The sequence below is a fragment of the Montipora foliosa genome, chromosome 12 (assembly GCF_036669935.1).
Source record: "Montipora foliosa isolate CH-2021 chromosome 12, ASM3666993v2, whole genome shotgun sequence".
Lineage (NCBI taxonomy): Eukaryota > Metazoa > Cnidaria > Anthozoa > Scleractinia > Acroporidae > Montipora > Montipora foliosa.
Window position 1 is genome coordinate 12,672,156 of NC_090880.1, and position 25,000 is coordinate 12,697,155.

The following is a 25,000-nucleotide window of genomic DNA, read 5'->3' on the forward strand; positions in this document are numbered from 1 at the left end:
GGCAAAATCTATTCAACAGGAAACGTAGCGGAACTTCAAAACATGCGCAACCTGTCAAAACCTTTAAAAGTAGAAGACTAACCGAGCGAAAATAAAACAAATAATAGGGAAAACAGATAACAGGGTCGAAACGAGGTATATCTTTTCGTAACTGATCCCATGTTTTTACCATACTAGTGCATAAAAATTGCAAAATAGGTCGATTTCAATCTCACTTTACCCAGTTCTGGAAGCGAGTTCAAGAGTTGTTACTTTTCAGGAATAAAAACTACAATGACCTGCGAACTTTTCAATTGTAGCTAGCCTGACGCAATCGTAGTTCACTGGTGACAAATTGTATTTCTGATTTTTTTTCTGGTATTACTTGGGACAAGATACGTTTGCTGTGCCTGATTCGCTTTGGCATGGCTGGATATGTTAGTAGAGATGACATGACTTGCCCACAAAGCATGTTACCCATTCGTTGTGTATATAATGTTTTCATGCTTCACGAACTCTTATCACGTAATTGTTTTTTTCTGCCTCGTATTTACGTCACACGTGTATCGGTCACTGGATAATCACGTCACAATGTTTGGTCCTGATAAAAGAAGTCTCTAAAGGCTATTTGTAGAGTTTCATGATTATAACAGTTGCTGTGTGTCTGTCTTGTGATCTGGAGATGATTAAGTAAAGCATATAGCAATCATCAGTGCTTTAATGAGCCTCTGCTTTAATCCTCCTGCCTGTTATAAACGCTTGCCTGCTTGGATGACTTTGAAAATGCTGCAAAACGCAATCTTCAATTGAAGTTTGACGCTTGACTATGCAGTTGTGATCGGGAAAGTCTGTAGTTTAATTTGCAAACTTTTACAATAGTGGAATTCCGATTTCTTATGTATAAAATTACACGGTCTTCCCACAAAGTAACATCATTTCAATTGTTCTGAAATGAAACCTCTGTTATATGCAACAGGAACAGGCTAATTATTATAATAGTAACAATAGCTTTGTATTCGTTGATTTGCTTTGTTTCCTACGTCATTTTGCGAGCAGCTATCAGTTGAGGGCGTAGCTCTGACCGGAAATAAAATTCTGCAGGCATGTGCAAATCACAAGGCATCCGAACCCGCAAATTATACAGACGTTTTGCTCCGTATCTCATGGACCCAACGAAGAATGATTTACAAGATTTAAGCGTTGTAAGTAAATTAATTCCTTTACTTTTTATGGAGAACATTTAGTCTCAAACAAAACGAAATCATGGTGAAATAGCTCTAGTAATTATAACAGAGTAAACCGCATGGCAAATGATCAAAACCACCATGACTGATTACTTGAAAATGTTTAAAGTTAGCAATGGTTTTTTCATCTCTTTGGCTTTTATACCTTCTGATCGCAGTATTCTGCATTCAATACTGAATCAAGGGGAAATAATTTCGAAATTCTTTTGTCCTGTCTGGATATTTGACTTTGCCTCGGGGTAACTGGCCAGGTTTGGCCGTGTGGCGTTTTGAAAGGTTGTTATTACAAAGGTCGTAACACTGTTCGATAAATTACCGTTAATCTCGTGTGCGCATTTCTCAATATACTCTTGTAACTCTGTCGTTTCTTCGCAGGTAAGTATATGGTTTTCAAACAGGAAACTTGTCATGACTATAAATTCCTATTCGTGCATTTTAAAAAACGAACGTCACTGATTGTTTTGTTCCTTAAGGACAGCCCACTTGATCTTTTTTCACCCAAACAGCGTTGGGCAAATGGAAACATTAGGCACTTAACGATCTACAACGGTGACAATCACCTCAAATTGTAACTTTGCAATATCGTAAAGTCTTTCGAGATTATTGGATCTCGTTGGCGTCGTACAATATGTGCGAAGTATTCTAAAAATGAATTGGTACGAGCGGTTTTACACTTAAAACAAAGAATGGAAGTTTGTTATTTATATGTTCACGTTGTCGTGAAAGCCTCAAATTCAACTATAAGTGGTGAGTTCACGTCGTTGTTGCGCAGAGAGCCGCAAAAATATGCACTAAAATGCGTGAAGCAAACACATTAATGCTTGATTATAGCCATCTTAATTAAGGTGAAATCGTAGAATCGGAGAATGATTTCTAAAGCATCCCTAAGGTAAAGCAGCAGAATTGGAAGAATCGGAGAATCGGAACATGATTTCTTGATCATCTTAAGGCAAAATTGTTGAAAAGGAAGAATCGGAGACTTAAATCGTAAAATAGGTAAATAACTTCGTGGTAAATCGGACAATAGTACCCCTAAATCAATGTATACTATTCTACGATTTAGCCATAATCGCACTGCACGCAAAAAGATCGATAAGGCTTACCATAGTTCGTAACAAATTATTTAGGGCGTCATTCAAGTGTCCTTACATGTATTAACGCATTTCAAAAGTGGAAGAATCCGACGGTTTCGTTCTGTGGAGATTTTGTTAAATGCTCAGCTGTAGTTCAACATTTCCGAACGTCAACTGGAATTAGAATTATTTTAACTGAACATGGGATTTTTTTCTGAATCTAAGCAAAGCTAAAAAAATGGTCCTCTTTCCCGATGGAAGATAATAAGTGAATTTCCGTCACAACAGAATCGCTGTCAATAAGAGATTTTCGATGATTTCTTTAAAATGTGGTGTCATCACACGCCGGCCATATTGAGTTCAGAGGGATTGAAAACTTTATTTGTTTTGCCTACTGAAACTCGTTCCCAAACATTTCAACTCGAGGCAGTCAGGGTACGAAATCAACTTTTAATTTCATGGGATTTAAATTCGATGTCCTGCAGTGGAATGCCCTATTGCTGAGGAAAATGAAGGGTGTTCTTACCTTTTTGGATCGAGAATCTGATCCTGAAAGCGTTCTTTGTTTATAAAGGAAAAAAAATACATTTTTAGAACTACGTTTGTGGCTCGTGGAACATCACCATAGCTGAGGCATGAAAGTTATCCTATTTGTATCTTGTTTCAGTTACGCGGAATCATTAACTGTAGCGAAACAGGCCAAAAATGAGTTAAAATCAAAGAAGTGCCAGTTACTTTGACAAAATCGTGTACAAATGTCACCCTAATACCGCCAACGGGTTGTAATAATGGAGTATTTTATTGACAAATAAAAGCACCATTGAAAGCGCTGTTATACTGTGAAATGTTTCGTGCAACTTGTCTCGCCAAAATGTCGCCAAGACAAGTTGCACGAAACATTTCACAGTATAACAGCGCCTTAGATTGAATTGCAATTTGTGAATGTACATACAATATCTGAAAACAAACAAATATGGAGCTACATCTTCAAAATAAGCTTGACTGTATCATACAGAATATACAAATGCACTGCTGTTCCTAAAGCCTATCATGTGATTTACTACACATTGCTGGAGAAAAGCTAGATTGAAATCTCTCAGTTCTACATTTAAATAGTGAGGGGTTATTAGACTTGCGTAGTGATCGCCGGCCATGCACGCTAGCCCTGAGTTGCCGGAAGGGCGCAAGCTGGGCACGCAGAACTCTCAATGAAGGTCTTGTTGCAGAAGATATCACGCCTTCCATCAAGTCGAGGACATTCAAATAGTTTGAGGGCCTCGTGATATTAATTTTCCTAAGAAAAGGACGAAATGAGACTGAAATGTAGAGCCAATGGGACAGACATCATTTTCAGGAATGACTTCTTTTGAAAAGCTAACAAACGACTTCATTGGACGCCTGGTCATTTTAGTTATCCCGCTGTGGAAGCAGTAATCATCAATGTGACCTAATGTGGCCAGCGTAACGTCGTAATGGGACAAAACTGAACTATGGACAAAATGACAAAGATAATCTTGACTGCCAAACAAGAAATATATGTGAGTCAGGGCAATGTGCGAGCCAGAGAGTCATGCGAGCAATGGTTGCGAGCCATGGCTGCGAGTCATGCGAGCCAGCATGGCGAGCCATGCGAGTCACACAGTTATTGGAAGATAACCGTTTTAAAATGGGTACTTAGACTTAAAAACTGTTTATCAGCGCTATTTGAAACGGGTGCTTAGACTTAAATGCGAAATTCCCATGGCTCGCATGACTCGCCGGCTCCCAGATTAACCAGCCCCAATATATAACATCCAGAAAAATTTCATTCCTCCATCCTTAATCGTTTTCTTTTATAGTTAATTCCACCCGAGATGCTCAATAGATGTCCTCTTGAAACCGCTTGAAAACTTTTCAAGATCAATTTATGGTATAGGCAGGAGAATATCAAAAGTGAAAATGAACCAAAATTAATTTCGGTGGAAGAGGAAGACGCATTTTCCTCTTTGCTGACGTCATTGTTTATGTTTTGTCGCATTAACACAAGAGTTTGGTGATCGAAGGCATACAAGTTGACTTCAAAAGGTAAAAGAACGTGTTGAACTTAGTTAAATTCCGATTTTCAGCCTTTTGGCTTTAATAACGAGCGAGTTATTAGCCGCCATCAAAAAAACTTTAAAATTTTGAATTTTTGAAAGCGTCATTACTCAGAGATCATCTGGTAAAGTTTCAGAGATACCTTATTATGCAATAGACTTTCAGTATTCAGTAATGATATTTTGAGTGATAGATTAGACAACGATGGGCTTATGATTCCCCTTTATATCGACTGTTGGAAGAAAAAAAAATGGTGCAACATTCACCACACGTGAGCAATAAACCGTTTCGGCTCGTACATTTTGTTTTCCCAATACAGATCATGTGATAATACTCAGGAGGCTTGGTCCTTTGTTTTGTTCATTAAAAAGAGTGCATGCAGGCATATTCATGCTTTCATGCCCTCACTTTAATGAACAAAACAAAAGACCAAACCTCCTGAGTGTTATCACATGATCTGTATTGGGAAAACAAAATGTACAAGCCGAAAAGGTCTATTGATTTACAACACACGCCCTGGGCCGCACTTCATACCACAGTAATTACAGAGCAACCGCTTTCAAACGGAACCAGAAGTCCAATCTTAAAAACGATAGAGATAGGCCCTCTATTTACAATGTCATTTAAAGTCGTCCCTATTGGACTATTTCGAACCGTCGTTATGAGAGTGACCGTATGAATTGTATGGACAAAAAAACTGTCAGAAAAGAGCATCATTTGAACGAGAAACAGCCTTTTCAGCTATAGTTTGAAGCCAGAATGGGTTTTGAACTCAGGATCTCCGGATCCATCGAATCGCCGGGTCACGATGCTTCACTACAGTACCCGACTAAACAAAATAGTCGAACGAAATGAATGAATTGATTTGATTGGCTGGCTTTATGGATCGTCGTTACTTTTTCATGCCGAAGTAAAGCGGACGCGTGTTATAACCTGATAAGTTCGGGGACAATCGGAAAGCGATCACAACACTGTAGGGCACTGGGCCAAGTGTTTTGTTGATTGTGTGAAGAAAAGTGATTGACATCAGGAAATTGTGAAATCGTATATCATAATAATTCGTATCGAAGAGTATTTTAACTTTTGTCTTCCTGTGATCGCGAGAGCAACCTTTGCCTGAGAATAAATATATTTCTTAAAACCACTGACCTTGATTGGATACTGTGCCCCGCAACCGGAGAATCCAGCAAACGTGGCGACCATGCCAGGACATCTGCGAGTATAAACCTTTAAGTCCTCAATTTATCACCGCGCCGAATTCCGAAAGCCTAACGCCTCGAATCGTCGATCGCAGCTATGGAAGAGCTCGAGTCCACCCTTCAAACTAAGCTAAAGCAGGTTGAAAGAACCGCCGGGAAAACTGACGACCTACTCAAAGCCCAAAAGCAATCTGCCATATCCAGACTGGTTAGAAACCTAAGGGCAATTCTGACAGATGTCGACAAAACAAGGAGAGAAGTTGAAGCTCTCAAGATAGCTGCCAAGCTAGAAGATGACGGAATTAGCCAGTGGAATGAAGAGAACCAGATGGAAGAATTAGAGGAATGGCTTGAAAGAAGAAGACAAGAGCACCAGATTGAAGAACAAGAGAAAACAATGCAATTCGAGATCAAATTGCGAGAGACAAGGCTCAAACTACAGGAAGAACACGAGCTAAAACATCAACATAAAAGCACCCCAACCGAACAAGCACAAACTTCCGAAATTAGTTATCACCAAATTTAATGGGTCCTTTACAGATTGGCCACGATTTTGGGGTCAGTTCACTGAAGCAATCGATAAATGCAGCGTGCCGCCAGTAACAAAGTTCACTTATCTGCGTGAACTATTGGATGACAGAGTCAGGAAAACAATAGAGGCTTTACCACACTGACCAGAAGGCTACAACAGAGCGAAAGCGATTTTACAGGAGCGATTCGGAAAGGAAAGCGGAATTTTCAAGGCCTACGTAAAGGAAATCATTGACGTGCCTCACTCAATCAGCTCGATGACGTTAATGGAATGGTGTCTTTGACACTTGAGAAATTGCCGATGATAAGAGGAGACCTTGTTCGAAATGACCCGGAGTGGGAACAATGGGATTTCAAGAAACTCACAAATGCTCTGCGACTATGGACACGCCGAAATTCTGTTGACAACTTCAAGTCAGAACCGGAAACGGTTAAGAAACGAGAGAAACCCAACCGCGCGTTCCAGACACAACAGTGGAAGAGTCAATATATACGCAGATGAGTTTATTGTCACGCCAACAGCCACAGGCCATCTGAATGCTCCTCTGTTCCTTCAGCTGAAGAACGAAAGAGATTCCTGATGACTGGGAAGTCATGTTTCAACTGCACAGGCCCTCACAAGTCTTCAGAATGTCGAAGCGTTACAAACTGCCAAAATTGCGGGAAACGCCACCACACCTCAATCGGCGAGAGGCTGCCAATAAGTCACAATCCAGACAGAGTGTTGACTGCACTTGACCCAGTGAACAAGAAAGTCATTTACCCCATTATTCTTGTTGAAATCGACGGCATTAAAACGCACGCCCTGCTTGATACGGGAGCCGAAAGTTCCCAAGCATCGGCGAAACTGATCGACGCGCTTAAAAAACAGCCGAAAAGAAACGGTCACTAAAAGAATCGATATGTTGCTCGGATCATCGACAACCCACCTGGAAATTTACACAGCAACCCTTGGATAAGTAAACGGCCAATTCAACATGAACCTTGAGGTAACGAAGGTTCACAAGGCTGAGCTCTCTAGAAGGCGCTAACCCAAATTACGCAACACTGGTGGACAAGTATAGTCATCTGAAAGGAGTAAAAATTGAAGACAAGGGCAGCAGGGCACAATTCCGATCCACTTAATCTTAGGCGCAAGCGAGTATGCTACCATAAAGACAGCAACGCCACCGAGAGTTGGAAAACCTGGCGAACTGGGAAACCCGTTACAGAAAAAACTCTACTCGGATGGACGGTAATGTCACCAGGAAGAGAAGATGTTGGCAGTCCGATCCTTCTAACGCAGTCCACATCATCAGACTATGAACAACTTTGCACCCTCGACGTTCTTGGCCTGTCCGACGTACATGTCGGCGATCAACAGATGGTCTACGAGGAATTTAAAGAGCAACTCGAGAGAAATCCAGCTGGTTGGTACGAAACCAAGCTACCGTGGAAGACAAATCAACCAGACCTGCCAACAAACGAAGCCGGAAGGATTAGAAGGTTAGAGCAGTTGATTCGCAAGCTACACCGAGACGGACAGTACGAAGAATACGACAACATACTTCAAGAACAACTCCAGCAAGGAATTATTGAGCCTGTACCAGACGTCGTTTGTGGAAAAGAGTTCGACATCCCACACAAGGGAGTCAATAGAGTGGATGCAGAAAGTACCAAACTCAGAATCGTTTATGATACCTCCGCAAGAGAAAAGAGCGACCAGCCATCCTTAAACAACTGCCTGAACCCAGGGCCCCCGCTGCAAAACCGTCTCTGGGATATCCTAGTGCGATCCAGGTTCTACCCGGTGCTCTTATAGTTGATCTCAAAAAGGCCTTCCTTCAGATTCGAATAAAGGAAGAAGGGAAAGACGCCCTACGCTTCCACTGGAAACCTCCTAACAGTAACGAAATCTTGATCTTCCGTTTTCCGCGGGCTCTCTTTGGAATGACCTGCTCACCCTTTCTTCTCGGAGGAGTAATTAACCAGCACCTGGCCACATGGAAGTGGCAACATCCGGAGTTCATCAAGGAAGTTCGCGGCAATCTTTATGTTGACGATTTGTTCACAGGAGGAGAGACAATCAAGGCCGCTGCATCTAAGAAAATCATTGTCACTAAGTATTTGGCGACGCAACCTTCGAAATTCACAAATGGCACTCAAACGCACCTGAGTTAGAGGGGCCTCCCAACTCTCAATGCAATCAGCAAGATTTAACTTTCGCAAAACAACAGCTCGGAGTAGGCAAACCTTCACAAAGAAAGTTCCTAAGTCTACCCTGGGATAGAGATGCTGACAACTTCAGTGTGACACTGAAAACCACGCCTTTGGAGATGCTAGCATTAATGGAGTCTGCGCGGCAGTGTATGCAGTTGTCCACCAGAGAGAGAATGTTACCCAGCAACTCGTATGCGCAAAGTCCCGACTGGCGACAAAAAGTCTGACAATACCCAGATAGGAGCTCATCGTAGGCCACATGTCCGCCAACTCACAGCTAATTAACATCTAGCTGTGGTGCTGTGCTCCGACATAAAAAAAAACATGGACTGTATAGCGACAGCCAGAAGCGCCTTTGTATGCTTTCAGCTCGATGTCGTGAGCCGCGCCCTTCGCAATTCAGTCCTCGACTGCAAGTAAGGGTGATTAGCACTAGCAATATTTATTTATTATTATTATTAAACGTAGTCACTAACGTTCAAGCCGCCCTAAGCATCCACCCAAGTACGATCCACTGTTGGCTTGACTCAACTTTTGCCTTTTATTGGATCAAGGGCCAAGGGGAGTACAAACAGTTTGTCACAAACAGGGTGGACAAGATTCAACAACACAAAAAAGTTACATGGCATCACGTTCCAAGCGAGGAAAACCCAGCTGATATTGGCAGCAGAGGGAGAAATGCTGAAAACGATATTCTGTGGAAACAAGGTCCAACTTGGCTGTCCGACCCATCAATTTGGCCGCCTGATGTAATTACACATCCAACACCTGAAGTAATGGCCGAAGCTAAGATGAAACGTGGTCAGTCAATCAACCCATGATGCCTTTGACAACCTACTTGACAGACATCCATTACCAAGAGCCTTGCGCATCGGCGCATGGATCCAGCGATTTCTGAAGAACTGCAAGTCGAGAAGAGAATTCAGAACAACCGGACCAATTAGCACTGAAGAAATTGAGTCACAGAACCTATGATGGGTGAAGCGAGCCCAGCATTCAGCTCTACAGAAGCCTAATTTTCAAACTCACCAAGTTCAACTGAACCTTCAACTTAACAGTCAGCAAGTCTACGAATCCCGCGGACGAATCGTAGGCGAGTATCCGGTCTACCTGCCAGATGATCATCCCTTTATTGCCAAGCTTGTCTTCCAGGCGCTCCTGTGCACAATACACGGAGGGGTTGGGCTAAAAATGGCAAAGGTGCGCGAGAACTTCTGGGTGCCAAGACTACGTCGTCTTGTAAAGAAGCTTAGAGGGAGCTGTAATGGTTGCAAGAAATTCCAAACCAAGGCATACCAAGCGCCTCCGCCAGGCAGTTTAGCTATAACCAGAACGCAAGGTACTATACCCTTCCAAGTAGTAGAAGTGGACTTCGCAGGACCAATGCGACTCCAGCAGAGTCCAAAGAAGGAGGGCAAGGCATATCTGGTACTGTATGCTTGCAGCTTGACCAGAGCAGTTCATCTTGACTTGTTGTCGTCCTTACAAACATCAGATTTGTTAGCAAACCTCAAACGGTTCATAGCTCGAAGGGGAAGACCAGAAATCATATACTCCGACAATGGATCTACCTTCAAAGCTGCTACGAAATGGTTACAGAAGGTGCATATAGATGAGAAGTGCCATGCGTTCCTTGCTGAAAACTCCATCAAGTGGAAGTTCAATCTGAGTCGCGCCCCATGGTGGGGTGGGGAGACCAGTTTGAACGTTTGATTGGCCTCTTCAAGAACGCATTCTACAAATCAATCGGCAACGGGACGCTGCGTTTCCCAGAGTTAGAAGAAGGTGTGTTAGATGTAGAAGTCGATCTAAACAACCGGCCCTTGAATAATCTTGAGGAGGACGTTCAGCTATCAGTTTTAACTCCAAGCTCTATGTTGCATATCAACCCGAGTCATCTCCCGGAATTGCAGTCACACCATGTTCCTGATAAAGACCCGCGCAAGAGAGCCAGATACTTGTCTGTTTGCAAGGACATGGTGTGGAATCGATGGACCCGAGAGTACGTAAAACGATCGAGAGGCGATAAAACATCACAGCCCAACATTGGTGATGTTGTGACCATTCAAGACGAGACCAAGAGCAGGAATCATTGGAAACTGGGGATTCTAATTAAGGGGAGAGACGGCGTTGTTAGAGTTGCGAAAGTCCGAACAAGCAAGGGAAGTCTGGAGCATCCAATTCACCAACTCTACCCTTCGGAGCTTACGAGTGTCACAAAGCCCAATTATGTACTGAATCCAGAAGCTCCCGTGTTTAACACGAGACCGAGGAGGGACGCAGCTGTTGCAGCCGCAGCACACATTCAAGAAATCGTTAAGCAATCATAAAATTGCATAGCAAAATATTATTGTTTATTCTTTGAGTAGCAGGACATTGCATGACTAGTGATAACATCAGCCGTGCCCCATATCGTTTGGGACACTAAAAATTGATCTTCATTTAGTTTAGTTTCAGCCCGGTCAAAGAATGTAACATGTACCTCCTTTCAGAAGCGTACATGGGGGAGAGTGTCGGGAACTGGGCCTAGGGTTTAATCGATTGTGTGACGAGAAGTGATTGACATCAGGAAATTGTGAAATCGTATATCATAATAATTCGTATCGAAGAGTACTTTAACTTTTGTCTACCTGTGATCGCGAGAGCTACCTTTGCCTGAGAATAAATATATTTCTTAAAACCACTGACCGCGTTTGGATACTGTCTCGCGCAACCGGAGAATCCAGCAAAACATAATCGAGGACAATCTTATTCTAACGATGAAACTGCAATCAAAAGGCTGTGTCGGGCTTTTCTGTCGTCCCATGATTCTCTCCGCACTGGGCATAGACAAACGCAAAATCCTAGGTTATTTGAAGAAATGTGCCTATATATAATTAACAGCGATAGGAATTGTTGGACAGAAATAGCATCATTTTTACATCTATAGTATGAGTTCCTGTTCTAACGATAGTTTCATTTGTTGTTGTTAACGCTGCACGGTTTAATTCGATTGCTTATTCAATTTTAGTCAGTTCATTGAAAAACGGAACTGTGCCTCTGAACGTACCTCATTTTGCTACCAGGATCTCTTCCTTTAGACGCTTTGCTCTCGTTTAAAGCGTGGTTCACACTGCGACATAAGCACAAACATAAGCATAAGCATAACGAGGTTCACACTTCTTGCATAAGCATCAGAGATAAAGTGACATACGCAAGCGCAGTTAGCTCCAGGAAAAAAACTCGCAGAAGAACGAGACGAGCCACGTTCCCAAATGGCGGACGACGGTCTTATGCTTCTGTTTGTATTGCACCCGTTTACACAGTTATTAACGTGACAATTAAGCCAAAGCAGAGGCATAAGCGCAAGAAAATGGAAACGATTCCTTTTTCTTATGTCACAATGTAAATAGGGAAAGAGGAAAGAGGGAAAGAGGCCCCAAACAACAACTTCATGAAAGCGGTCATTGATGGTCAGCTGTGTCAAGAGGCAACGACCTTTAACCCCACAATGTTAGTTGACGGCACTTCCTGAAAAAGACATAGATTACTTGGTTGGTGAGTGCGTACGATTTTTATCCACGAGTTGTGAAGGATCGCGTAAACGAACGAGTGAGTAATAAAAATCGTACAAACGAGCCAACCATGAAGTAATTTGTAGTAATAAGTACAAGAGATCATAAAGTTAACGAGGTAAGATCTTCTGAATTATTTTGTGGAGAAAACTAAGCAATAATTAAATCAAAAACTTTGAAAACCATGCACCAGTAGACCACCATGTTTACAAATTTTACTCCCGCTGTCAGTGCACAGGCCACTCGTGCCAAAGTTCAACATAATATTAGCCAATCAAAAGGCTGATACGACAATTTTTCACTGGAGAAAAAATCGTCCGACCAATCAAAACGCCGATACCACAATTTTTCACTAGTGAAAACATGGTATGTCATTTTTATTTCATCACGGAAGTGTACGTAAATCTCTATACTTATGTAATAAGAAATGATGTGTTAATATTAATTTCTAGGAAATGACGTATACGGTAACTATACCTTATTTTCTCAGAAAAACCTAAGTACCTTCCTGCATTTTAATTCCAGCTAAAACCAAAGGAAGCGTGCGATGAAACAGCAGAGGTAAGCAATTCATACAGAACGGAAGCCGCTAAAATCACGGATTCAAAGCAACCGAGTGAAATGGCGGATATCAAACACGAACTCAAGAATGTTATCTTCAACAGAAGACTTGCAAAAGGTTTGGACCATCTGGAGATTCCAACAACACCAGCTAACAAACCAACAGTAGAGAAGGTATGCTAGTTTAGATGAAAAAAATTATGAGTAATGCGATGCTCTTAAGTGATAAGTTGTCGAGTCACTTTCTTTTTCAGTGTATACATAGTAAGCCTTGAGACAGACTTTCATTTTTAATTAGTTGAAATAAAATCGCTGTATTCAGTGTTGAAAAGAGGGAAAAACAGTATGATTATGTCACGACAACTTTTGTTCCTACTCCCTAAGACACGGCTTTGCAATGATCTCAGATGGAATGATTACAATAACAGTAGTATGAAGGCGATAGCGGATAGTTCATCGTGAAATGTATGTTAACTTCTCCTTCACTGCATACAATTCAAGGTATGATACAAGAATATATTATTCACCCGTAAATCATGAGAAGACATTGCATAAGTAGTTTATCACATGCCTCTCCTGGGACAACGTCGATGATAAATTTAAAACAACAGAATTTTTAAGACAACCTTTTTTCATGATGTCGGTGGAAGATATTAAAAATGAAAATTCACGGTGTAGTGTTTTTGGATTTAAAAAAAATAATAAATAAAAAAATAAGTGAGACGTTTACCAGCTTTTTTAATTAATGATACTGGGAACTCCAAAGAACATTTATTCCCGCGAACACTAACAACCCGTGATAGGGCAAATGATGTGCTACAGGTTTCTATTTGCGAGTGCTCTCACCATTGCGCCATCCCTGCGCATGCTCAGTGAAGTGCCAGCTTTTTCTCTGTATCTATTTCTGAGGTCTTTCCAAGCATTCGTTTTATAAGAAAGACATTGCTAAGACCGTTTCCCACGACTCCGAAATCGTTTCGGTCCTGTTAAACCACTTCCAAAACCTACGATCCGTTCATCTTGAAAAAGTGCCCTTTCTCTAAAAACGTTTTTAGGATGGATAATACAAGAAACATAAATGTAAATATTGTGCCTTAAACCCATTGACTTCTGGGGGTTCCCCATTGACGAGTAAAATCGTCTGGCGTTAGACAGAGTAAAATACTCTGGTGTTAGACAGAGTAAAAGTAGAGACTAAGTATGGCCGGTTTAGGAGTGAATGGGTTAGTGTTAGGGTTAGATCCTGCGCTATCTTTCCAGTCGTTGTAGTCAACCTCCTACCCAGGGTCCCTCTGCTTTGTACAGGAAACGAGACAATCAACCCGGATTTCTCTTTTAAATAGTTAACAAAGGAAGAAGAGGAAAAACGGCAACAGAGAAGAGAGAGGAATAAAGTTGCTGCCCAAAAGTGCCGAGAAAAGAAAAGGATCAAAATGGAACATCTAAGTCAGGTAAAAGAAAAAGAAGAATTTGCGGCTTTGGACTGAACATTTTCTTACAGCCACACAACAGAATAACACTGGGTTACTAAAACTTTTGTCTTTATTTAGGAGGCTGACAATATGATAGAAGAAAATGAAGAACTGGCCAAGGACATTCGCAGTCTTCAGTTGGAGAAGGAGACATTGATAAGCAGGCTACGCTGTCACCGCTGTGTTATGTCTGCGAGTGACAGTCTCACTGCAACAAGGAAGGGGCAGTGATTCGGATTAGAAACCTCTGACATCTGATGACTCAAGAACAGGCCAGCTGCACGGTCCACGCAACGGAAACGTATTCATACCAAATTTTAGTGCTTACTCGAAGCCCGATTCAGTTTCTTTTAGAAAGTCACATTGTTTATCCAATGTAGTAAGATCCGTGGGATTTTCCTAGTTAACCTTTCTCTAAAATACTAAGCACAGTTCACGGTGTCGCAGTCAATGTAATCGACACCAATCGATTTCTTTCTAATTGTAGCGTCTCAATCATGCCTTTGGGCTACCGATGGTCCGAGAATTGGACGTCATATTGATTCTATCAAGGAAAGAAGACTGTGGCCCTTAACGACTGGCAATATCTTTATTGTTCAGGACATCTTTAAAGATTCTTCTCTTCCCGTAAGACGAGTGTTCTTCATGTAGTGCGCTATCAAAGGACTATTCGCTCGGCAAACAAGAATTACAGAAACAGAAAGCAGAAATCTATATTCTCTTTACTACAAACGAAACCAAACACCCCAAAATAGAGATCGTATTATATTTATTTAGTGTCGTCCAAAAGCAGAGGGGCATGAAATGACATGTAAGCAGAAAAATGTTACACAATATACAAAGTCAGCAGAACCAAGTTGTGTGTTTTATATCGACGGTAATCACATTGTTTCAGAGGTGCGGTTTTAAGGGGTAAGAGGGATTTTGGCCTTGGTTGCGCTTCAATTCATGTTTATTCACAGTTTGAATCAAACTAATGCATCCAGATGACACTGAAAACCGGATTGACCACAATCGAATCTACCGTAACCGGCCTCTTATGGACCGAACATTTGTGTCCTCTAGCATGAAATTGCAAACGGAGCCGTGCGGAAATGTCCAGAGTACCTCAACTACAGAAGGTGCCTGCAAGCGGAGATTCGTTTATACACCACTTTCAATTCAAAGTCGTCTTCTCGTTAGACAAAGAGAGCACAAGGAAATCTGTTGCTCCTGAAGAAAGTTCTTCTTCCTTTGGAGTCCATGTAAACAACCATTAGTGTATTGTTTCCTTGATGGATGGGCCAGTGGGTGGTAGAAGTAATTAACTTGGCAAAGCAGACGCTCGAGCGATTTGTTCATAACCAGACTTCAGCAGGAAATGAAACTGTGGAAGTGCAATTCCATGCCTAGGAAATGACAAAGAGAAAAATAAACAATGGAGCTTTTTTGCCGACTGCACAGGATCATGAAACCATGTATTACCGATCTTTGGCAGAATTTCTCAGTAATATATCAAGTTATTAAATTTTCGATCTCACAGATCGTATTCTCTAGCTTTCTGGTTTGTTCACTGAATCTCGGTAACCCACCATTAATTTTCTGGCGATTTTATTGGCTAATTTATGTCACGTGGGGCAATATCACGCAATAAACCCCGTTTGCGTCGAGATTTGACCTTCGAAATTCTCTAGCGATCATTTCCGTTAAAAAGAGAAAAAGCCAGCGGAACAAAAAGGAAGCAGAAGAGTTTTCATTTTACATGGAAGAAAATTAAATTCGTTTTCTGGAGTCTAGGGATACTGACATTAAAAAGCTGGTTGCAAATACTGTTCCGGAAAGTAAGAGAAAGTCAACAAAATATGCTGTCAACGTCTTTGAAGGTGAAGACAGTTATGAGCAGACTTAATACTACTCGAACATAAACTGAGTTATTATAGAGTAGATAGTTCAATACAATGTTTAATAAGTAAAAAACACATAAACCAACCGTTCGATGGGGAGAAAAATTTCAGCCGTACTTGAAAAGACTATCTCTAAAAGGACGAACGGGGAAAGGTGGGATGGGGACGGGGACTGGGAATGAGGAATGGACACTGACAACACTCCGCTGTCATCCAGCCTTTGCACATTCTTTCATGGTTGAAATTTCTTTTTCAACAAGCTAAAAAGCGCCGTGTTTTTGAGTTTTCGGCTCGCAGTGAAAATCAAAATGATGTGATATTTTTTTCCTGAGACCGACATACTTTCTAGTCAAATTTTGAACAGGGCATCGCAAAAATGCGAATCATCGCCATCAGATCAACAATGGCTTTTTACGGGCCGTTTTTTTGCGCGATATGAAAATTGATGGGCGGGGTTATAAAATAAATAAACCTTTTGGCTTGCTGGTATTCTAGCTGATAATGTCCTTCGCTGAGAATATGTCCTCAAATTTTCATATTTGCCCTCGAAACTTCGCTTCTCGGCCAAATATTAATTTTTCGGACAATCTCTCTGCCGCGGACATTATCAGTCGACATACCAGCCGCCCGAAGGGGTTTATTAACCAAATATACCGTGTGACCTAAAGTGGAAACTATTCGCGACTGTAATTGGCTTTAATATCCAAGTGTCCAAGCGTTCAGAATTTGATGAAAATTTAATAAAACACCTTTATAACTTATTTCTAGTAAGTTTAAAATCGTACCTTAATTGTAGGCCAGTTCAACTGTTCTAAAGAAAATAGTATTTCTTGCTGTTATCAGAGGATCCTTAGCAGGAAGTGATGACCAACTGCAAATAATATCAAGACATCCTCGATTGGATTTACCAGCTTGATTGCGTGGGGGTGGGTGGGTAAGTGCGAAGTGGAACGTCAAACCCTCCATTAACATTAATAGTTGATATGATAGTAGAAAAAAAAAAAGTTACATGGCATCACGTTCCAAGAGAGGAAAATCCAGCTGATATTGCCAGCAGAGGGAGAATTGCTGAAAATGATATTCTGTGGAAACAAGGTCCATCTTGGCTGTCCGACCCATCAATTTGGCCACCTGATGTAATTACACATCCAACACCGCCTGATGTAATTACACATCCAACACCGGAAGTAAAGGTCTTCGCAGTCAGTCAATCAACCCATGATGCCTTTGACAACCTACTTGACAGACATCCATTACCAAGAGCCTTGCGCATCGGCGCATGGATCCAGCGATTTCTGAAGAACTGCAAGACGAGAAGAGAATTCAGAACAACCGGACCAATTAGCACTGAAGAGATTGAGTCACAGAACCTATGATGGGTGAAGCGAGCCCAGCATTCAGCTCTACAGAAGCCTAATTTTCAAACTCACCAACTTCAACTGAGCCTTCAACTTAACAGTCAGCAAGTCTACGAATCCCGCGGATGAATTGTAGGTGAGTATCGGGTCTACCTGCCAGATGATCATCCATTTACTGCCAAGCTTGTCTTCCAGGCGCTCTTCTGCACAATACACGGAGGGGTTGGGCTAAAAATGGCAAAGGCGCGCGAGAACGTCTGGGTGCCAAGACTACGTCGTCTTGTAAAGAAGCTTAGAGGGAGCTGTAACGGTTGCAAGAAATTCCAAGCCAAGGCATACCAAGCGCCTCCGCCAGGCAGTTTACCTATAACCAGAACGCAAGGTACTATACCCTTCTAAGTAGTAGAAGTGGACTTCGCAGGACCAATCCGACTCCAGCAGAGTCCAAAGAAGGAGGGCAAGGCATATCTGGTACTGTATGCTTGCAGCTTGAGCAGTTCATCTTGACTTGTTGTCGTCCTTACAAACATCAGATTTCTTAGCAAGCCTCAAACGGTTCATAGCTCGAAGGGGAAGACCAGAAATCATATACTCCGACAATGGATTTATCTTCAAAGCTGCTACGAAATGGTTACAGAAGGTGCACATTCATGAGAAGTGCCATGCGTTCCTTGCTGAAAACTCCATCAAGTGGAAGTTCAATCTGAGTCGCGCCCCATGGTGGGGAGGCCAGTTTGAACGTTTGATTGGCCTCTTCAAGAATGCATTCTACAAATCAATCGGCAACGGGACGCTGCGTTTCCCAGAGTAAGAAGAAGTCGTGTTGGATGTAGAAGTCGCTCTAAACAACCGGCCCTTGAATTATCTTGAAGAGGACGTTCAGCTACTCCATACTCTATGTCGCATATCAACCCGAGTCATCTCCCGGAATTGCAGTCACACCATGCATGTTCCTGATAAAGACCTGCGCAAGAGAGCCAGATACTTGTCTATTTGCAACGACATGGTGTGGAATCGATGGACCCGAGAGTACGTGCGTAGTCATAGAGATCACCATGAACAGGAGAGCAGGAGGCGAGAAAACATCACACCCCAACATTGGTAATGTTGTGACCATTCAAGACGAGACCAAGAGCAGGAATCATTGGAAACTGGGGATTGTAACCGCTCTAATTAAGGGGAGAGACGGCGTTGTTAGAGGTGCGAAAGTCCGAACAAGCAAGGGAAGTCTGGAGCATCCAATTCAGCAACTCTACCCTTCGGAGCTTACGAGTGTCACAAAGCCCAATTATGTGCTGAATCCAGAAGCTCCCGAGTTTAACACGAGACCAAGGAGGGACGCAGCTGTTGCAGCCGCAGCACACATTCAAGAAATCGTTGAGCAATCAGAACATTGCATAGCAAAATATCATTGTTTATTCGTTGAGTAGCAGGACATTGCATGACTAGTGATAGCATCAGCCGTGTCCCATATCGTTTGGGACACTAAAAATTGATCTTCAGTTAGTTTAGTTTCAGCCCGGTCAAAGAATGTAACATGTACCTCCTTTCAGAAGCGTACATGGGGGAGAGTGTCGGGGACTGGGCCTAGGGTTTTATCGATTGTTTGACGAGAAGTGATTGACATCAGGAAATTGTGAAATTGTATATCATAATAATTCGTATCAAAGAGTACTTTAACTTTTGTCTACCTGTGATCGCGAGAGCTACCTTTGCCTGAGGATAAATATATTTCTTAAAACCACTGATCTTGTTTGGATACTGTCTCGCGCAACCGGAGAATCCAGCAAAACACGATCGAGGATAATCTTATTCTGACGATGAAACTGCAATCAAAAAGCTGTGTCGGACTTTTCTGTCGTACCATGATTCTTATTGTTTTCGGCCAGTTAAAAAAAAAACAAGAATTAAGCTCTGTACTGGGCATAGACAAACGCAAAATCCTAGGTTATTTGAAGAAATGTGCCTATGTATAATTAATAGCGATAGGAATTGTTGGACAGAAATAGCATCATTTTTACATCTATAGTATGAGTTCCTGTTCTAACGATAGTTTCATTTGTTGTTGTTGACGCTGCACGGTTTAATTTGATTGCTTATTCAATTTTAGAGCGGTTTTCAATTGAGTGTCGAAAGTAATTAGCAAATTGCTCTGGTTTTGCATTTGCTTCACTCCGTGATTGGTTCAAAGTTCTCGCGCCATTTTTTCAACCAATCAGAAGTGAAACCAAAACCAATTGTGGCTCGCGCGTGCACATTTTCCCGCGCTTTGTGTAATTACTTTGAGTATTGATTGGTTTACTGGATTGTCTCCGAAATTTTGGATGGGCCAAAGTAAATACTTTGGTTTTGGTTTCACGACAGTCGATTGAAACTCGCTCTAGTCAGTTCATTGAAAAACGAAACTATGCCAAGGAACGTGCCTTATTTTGCTACCAGGATCTCTTCCTTTAGACGCTTTGTTCTCGTTTAAAGCGTGGTTCACACTGCGACATAAGCATAAACATAAGCATAAGCATAACGAGGTTCACACTTCTTGCATAAGCATCAGAGATAAAGTGACATACGCAAGCGCAGTTAGCTCCAGGAAAAAAACTGGCAGAAGAACGATACGAGCCACGTTCCAAAATGGCGGACGACGGTCTTATGCTTCTGTTTGTACTGCACCGGTTTACACAGTTATTAACGTGACAATTAAGCAAAGCATAAGCATAAGAAAATGGCAACGATTCCTTTTTCTTATGTCACAGTGTAAATAGGGAAAGAGGAAAGAGGGAAAGAGGCCCCAAAACAATTTCATGAAAGCGGTCATTGATGATCAGCTGTGTCAAAAGGCAACGACCTTTAACCCCACAATGTTAGTTGACGGCACTTCCTGAAAAAGACCTATAGATTACCTCATGGTTGGTGACTGCGTACGATTTTTTTCCACGAGTTGTGAAGGATCGCGTAAACGAACGAGTGAGTAATAAAAATCGTACAAACGAGCCAACCATGAAGTAATTTGTAGTAATAAGTACAAGAGATCATAAAGTTAACGAGGTAAGATCTTCTGAATTATTTTGTGGAGAAAACTAAGCAATAATTAAATCAAAAACTTTGAAAACCATACACCAGTAGACCGCCATGTTTACAAATTTTACTCCCGCTGTCAGTGCACAGGCCACTCGTGCCAAAGTTCAACATAATATTAGCCAATCAAAAGGCTGATACGACAAGTTTTCACTGGAGAAAAAATCGTCCGACCAATCAAAACGCCGATACCACAATTTTTCACTAGTGAAAACATGGTATGTCATTTTTATTTCATCACGGAAGTGTACGTAAATCTCTATACTTATGTAATAAGAAATGATATGTTAATGTTAATTTCTAGGAAATGCGGTATACAGTAACTATAGCTTATTTTCTCAGAAAAAGCTAAGTACTTTCCTGAATTTAAATTCCAGCTAAAACCAAAGGAAGCGTGCGATGAAACAGCAGAGGTAAGCAATTCATACAGAAAGGAAGCCGCTAAAATCACGGATTCAAAGCAACCGAGTGAAATGGCGGATATCAAACACGAACTCAAGAATGTTATCTTCAACAGAAGACTTACAAAAGGTTTGGACCATCTGGAGATTCTAACAACACCAGCTAACAAACCAACAGTAGAGAAGGTATGCTAGTTTAGATTAAAAAAATTAAGAGTAATGCGATGCTCTTAAGTGATAAGCTGTCGAGTCACTTTCTTTTTCAGTGTATACATAGTAAGCCTTGAGACAGACTTTCATTTTTAATTAGTTGATATAAAATCGCTGTATTCAGTGTTGAAAAGAGGGAAAAACAGTATGATTATGTCACGACAACTCTTGTTCGTACACCCTAAGACACGGCTTTGCAATGATCTCAGATGGAATGATTACAATAACAGTGTATGAGGGCGATAGCGGATAGTTCATCGTGAAATGTATGTCAACTTCTCTTTCACTGCATACAATTCAAGGTATGATACAAGAATATATTATTCACCCGTAAATCATGAGAAGACATTGCATAAGTAGTTTATCACATGCCTCTCCTGGGACAACGTCGATGATAAATTTAAAACAACAGAATTTTTAAGACAACCTTTTTTCATGATGTCGGTGGAAGATATTAAAAATGAAAATTCACGGTGTAGTGTTTTTGGATTTAAGAAAAAAAATAAAAATAAAAAATAAATAAATAAATAAATAAGTGAGACGTTTACCAGCTTTTTTAATTAATGATACTGGGAACTCCAAAGAACATTTATTCCCGCGAACACTAACAACCCGTGATAGGGCAAATGATGTGCTACAGGTTTCTATTTGCGAGTGCTTTCACCATTGCGCCATCCCTGCGCATGCTCAGTGAAGTGCCAGCTTTTTCTCTGTATCTATTTCTGAGGTCTTTCCAAGCATTCGTTTTATAAGAAAGACATTGCTAAGACCGTTTTCCACGACTCCGAAATCGTTTTCGTCCTGTTAAACCACTTCCAAAACCTACGATCCGTTCATTTTGAAAAGGTGGCCTTTTCTCTAAAAACGTTTTTAGGATGGATAATACAAGAAACATAAATGTAAATATTGTGCCTTAAACCCATTGACTTCTGGGGGTTCCCCATTGACGAGTGAAATCATCTGGCGTTAGACAGAGTAAAAGTAGAGACTAAGTATGGCCGGTTTAGGAGTGAATGGGTTAGTGTTAGGGTTAGATCCTGCGCTATCTTTCCAGTCGTTGTAGTCAACCTCCTACCCAGGGTCCCTCTGCTTTGTACCGGAAACGACACAATCAACCAGGATTTCTCTTTTAAATAGTTAATAAAGGAAGAAGAGGAAAAACGACAACAGAGAAGAGAGAGGAATAAAGTTGCTGCTCAAAAGTGCCGAGAAAAGAAAAGGATCAAAATGGAGCATCTAAGTCAGGTAAAAGAAAAAGAGGAATTTGCGGCTTTAGACTGAACATTTTCTTACAGCCACACAACAGAATAACACTGGGTTACTAAAACTTTTGTCTTTATTTAGGAGGCTGACAATATGATAGAAGAAAATGAAGAACTGGCCAAGGACATTCGCAGTCTTCAGTTGGAGTAGGAGACATTGATAAGCAGGCTACGCTGTCACCGCTGTGTTATGTCTGCGAGTGACAGTCTCATTGCAACAAGGAAGGGGCAGTGATTCGGATTAGAAACCTCTGACATCTGAAGACTCAAGAACAGGCCAGCTGCAAAGTCCAAGCAACGGAAACGTATTCTAACCAAATTTTAGTGCTTACTCGAAGCCCGATTCAGTTTCTTTTAGAAAGTCACATTGTTTATCCAATGTGGTAAGATCCGTGGGATTTTCCTAGTTAACCTTTCTCTAAAATACTAAGCACAGTTCACGGTGTCGCAGTCAATGTAATCGACACCAATCGATTTCTTTCTAATTGTAGCGTCTCAATCATGCCTTTGGGCTACCGATGGTCCGAGAATTGGACGTCATATTGATTATATCAAGGAAAGAAGACTGTGGCCCTTAACGACTGGCAATATCTTTATTGTTCAGGACATCTTTAAAGATTCTTCTCTTCCCGTAAGACGAGTGTTCTTGATGTAGTGCGCTGTCAAAGGACTATTTTCTCGGCAAACAAGAATTACGGTAACAGAAAGCAGAAATCTATATTCTCTTTACTACAAACGAAACCAAACACCCCAAAATAGAGATCGTAATATATTTATTTAGTCTCGTCCAAAAGCAGAGGGCTCAAGAAATGACATGTAAGCAGAAAAATGTTACACAATATACAAAGTCAGCAGAACCAAGTTGTGTGTTTTATATCGACGGTAATCACATTGTTTTAGAGATGCAGTTTTAAGGGGTAAGAGGGATTTTGGCCTTGGTTGCGCTTCAATTCATGTTTATTCACAGTTTGAATCAAACTGATGCATCCAGATGACACTGAAAACCGGATTGACCACAATCGAATCTACCGTAACCGGCCTCTTATGGACCGAACATTTGTGTCCTCTAGCATGAAATTGCAAACGGAGCCGTGCGGAAATGTCCAGAGTACCTCAACTACAGAAGGTGCCTGCAAGCGGAGATTCGTTTATACACCACTTTCAATTCAAAGTCGTCTTCTCGTTAGAGAAAGAGAGCACAAGGAAATCTGTTGCTCCGGAAGAAAGTTCTTCTTCCTTTGGAGTCCATGTAAACAATCATTCGTGTATTGTTTCCTTGATGGGCGAGTGGGTGGTAGAAGTAATTAACTTGGCAAAGCAGACGCTCGAGCGATTTGTTCATAACCAGACTTCAGCAGGAAATGAAACTGTGTGTTTTCCGACAGTCCAGCGCTTCTAAGTTCCTCTGCTTCAAACAAAGACTCCAGTGATGGTAAAAATTCTTTCAATTCCATGCCTAGGAAATGACAAAGAGAAAAATAAACAATGGAGCTTTTTTGCCGACTGCACAGGATCATGAAACCATGTATTACCGATCTTTGGCAGAATTTCTCAGTAATATATCAAGTTATTAAATTTTCGATCTCACAGATCGTATTCTCTAGCTTTCTGGTTTGTTCACTGAATCTCGGTAACCCACCATTAATTTTCTGGCGATTTTATTGGCTAATTTATGTCACGTGGGGCAATATCACGCAATAAACCCCGTTTGCGTCGAGATTTGACCTTCGAAATTCTCTAGCGATCATTTCCGTTAAAAAGAGAAAAAGCCAGCGGAACAAAAAGGAAGCAGAAGAGTTTTCATTTTACATGGAAGAAAATTAAATTCGTTTTCTGGAGTCTAGGGATAGTGACATTAAAAAGCTGGTTGCAAATACTGTTCCGGAAAGTAAGAGAAAGTCAACAAAATATGCTGTCAACGTCTTTGAAGGTGAAGACAGTTATGAGCAGACTTAATACTACTCGAGACACTACTCGAACATAAACTGAGTTATTATAGAGTAGATAGTTCAATACAATGTTTAATAAGTAAAAAGATAAACCATCCGTTCGATGGGGAGAAAAATTTCAGCCGTACTTGAAAAGACTATCTCTAAAAGGACGAACGGGGAAAGGTGGGATGGGGACGGGGACTGGGAATGAGGAATGGACACTGACAACACTCCGCTGTCATCCAGACTTTGCACATTCTTTCATGGTTGAAATTTCTTTTTCAACAAGCTAAAAAGCGCCGTGTTTTTGAGTTTTCGACTCGCAGTGAAAATCAAAATGATTTGATTTTTTTTCCTAGGACCGACATACTTTCTAGTCAAATTTTGAACAGGGCATCGAAAAAATGCGAAGCATTGCCATCAGATCAACAATGGCTTTTTACGAGCCGTTTTTTTGCGCGATATGAAAAATGATGGGCGGGGTTATAAAATAAATAAACCTTCTGGCCTACTGGTATGCTAGTTGATAATGTCCTTCGCTGAGAATATGTCCTCAAATTTTCATATTTGCCGTCGAAACTTGGCTTCTCGGCCAAATATTAATTTTTCGAACAATCTCTCCGCCGAGGACATTATCAGTCGACATACCAGCCGCCCGAAGGGGTCTATTAACCAAATATACCGTGTGACCTAAAGTGGAAACTTATCGCGACTGTGATTGGCTTTAATTTCCAAGTGTCCAAGCGTTCAGAATTTGATGAAAATTTAATAAAACACCTTCATAACTTATTTCTAGTAAGTTTAAAATCGTACCTTTGATTGTAGGCCAGTTCAACTGTTCTAAAGAAAATAGTATTTCTTGCTGTTATCAGAGGATCCTTAGCAGGAAGTGATGACCAACTGCAAATAATATCAAGACATCTTCGAGTGGATTTACCAGCTTAATTGCGTGGGGGTGGGGTGGGCAAGTGCGAAGTGGAACATCAAACCCTCCA

General features: G+C 41.3%; 2 protein-coding genes across 5 annotated transcripts in view; both read left to right on the forward strand.

Moving 5' to 3' along the window:
* Positions 1-14,740, forward strand: part of LOC137980417 (cyclic AMP-dependent transcription factor ATF-3-like) — a 24,880-nt gene extending 10,140 nt beyond the window's left edge. Inside the window, exons 1-4 of one of the 2 annotated variants that reach the window (XM_068827856.1) lie at positions 4,206-4,360; positions 12,381-12,590; positions 13,760-13,867; positions 13,967-14,740. In XM_068827856.1, the coding sequence (XP_068683957.1) occupies positions 12,477-12,590; positions 13,760-13,867; positions 13,967-14,119 (375 nt within the window). In that variant the 5' untranslated portion in view covers positions 4,206-4,360; positions 12,381-12,476 and the 3' untranslated portion in view covers positions 14,120-14,740. Of the gene's footprint in view, positions 1-4,205; positions 4,361-12,380; positions 12,591-13,759; positions 13,868-13,966 lie in introns of those variants that run through there. The other variant, XM_068827857.1, reaches the window with a different exon arrangement.
* Positions 1-25,000, forward strand: part of LOC137980416 (uncharacterized) — a 66,726-nt gene that overhangs the window by 11,577 nt on the left and 30,149 nt on the right. For 2 of the 3 annotated variants that reach the window (XM_068827855.1, XM_068827853.1), the window contains exons 1-2: positions 1,094-1,181; positions 20,579-20,788. In XM_068827855.1, coding sequence (XP_068683956.1) covers positions 1,143-1,181; positions 20,579-20,788 — 249 coding nt within the window. In that variant the 5' untranslated portion in view covers positions 1,094-1,142. Of the gene's footprint in view, positions 1-1,093; positions 1,182-20,578; positions 20,789-25,000 lie in introns of those variants that run through there. The other variant, XM_068827854.1, reaches the window with a different exon arrangement.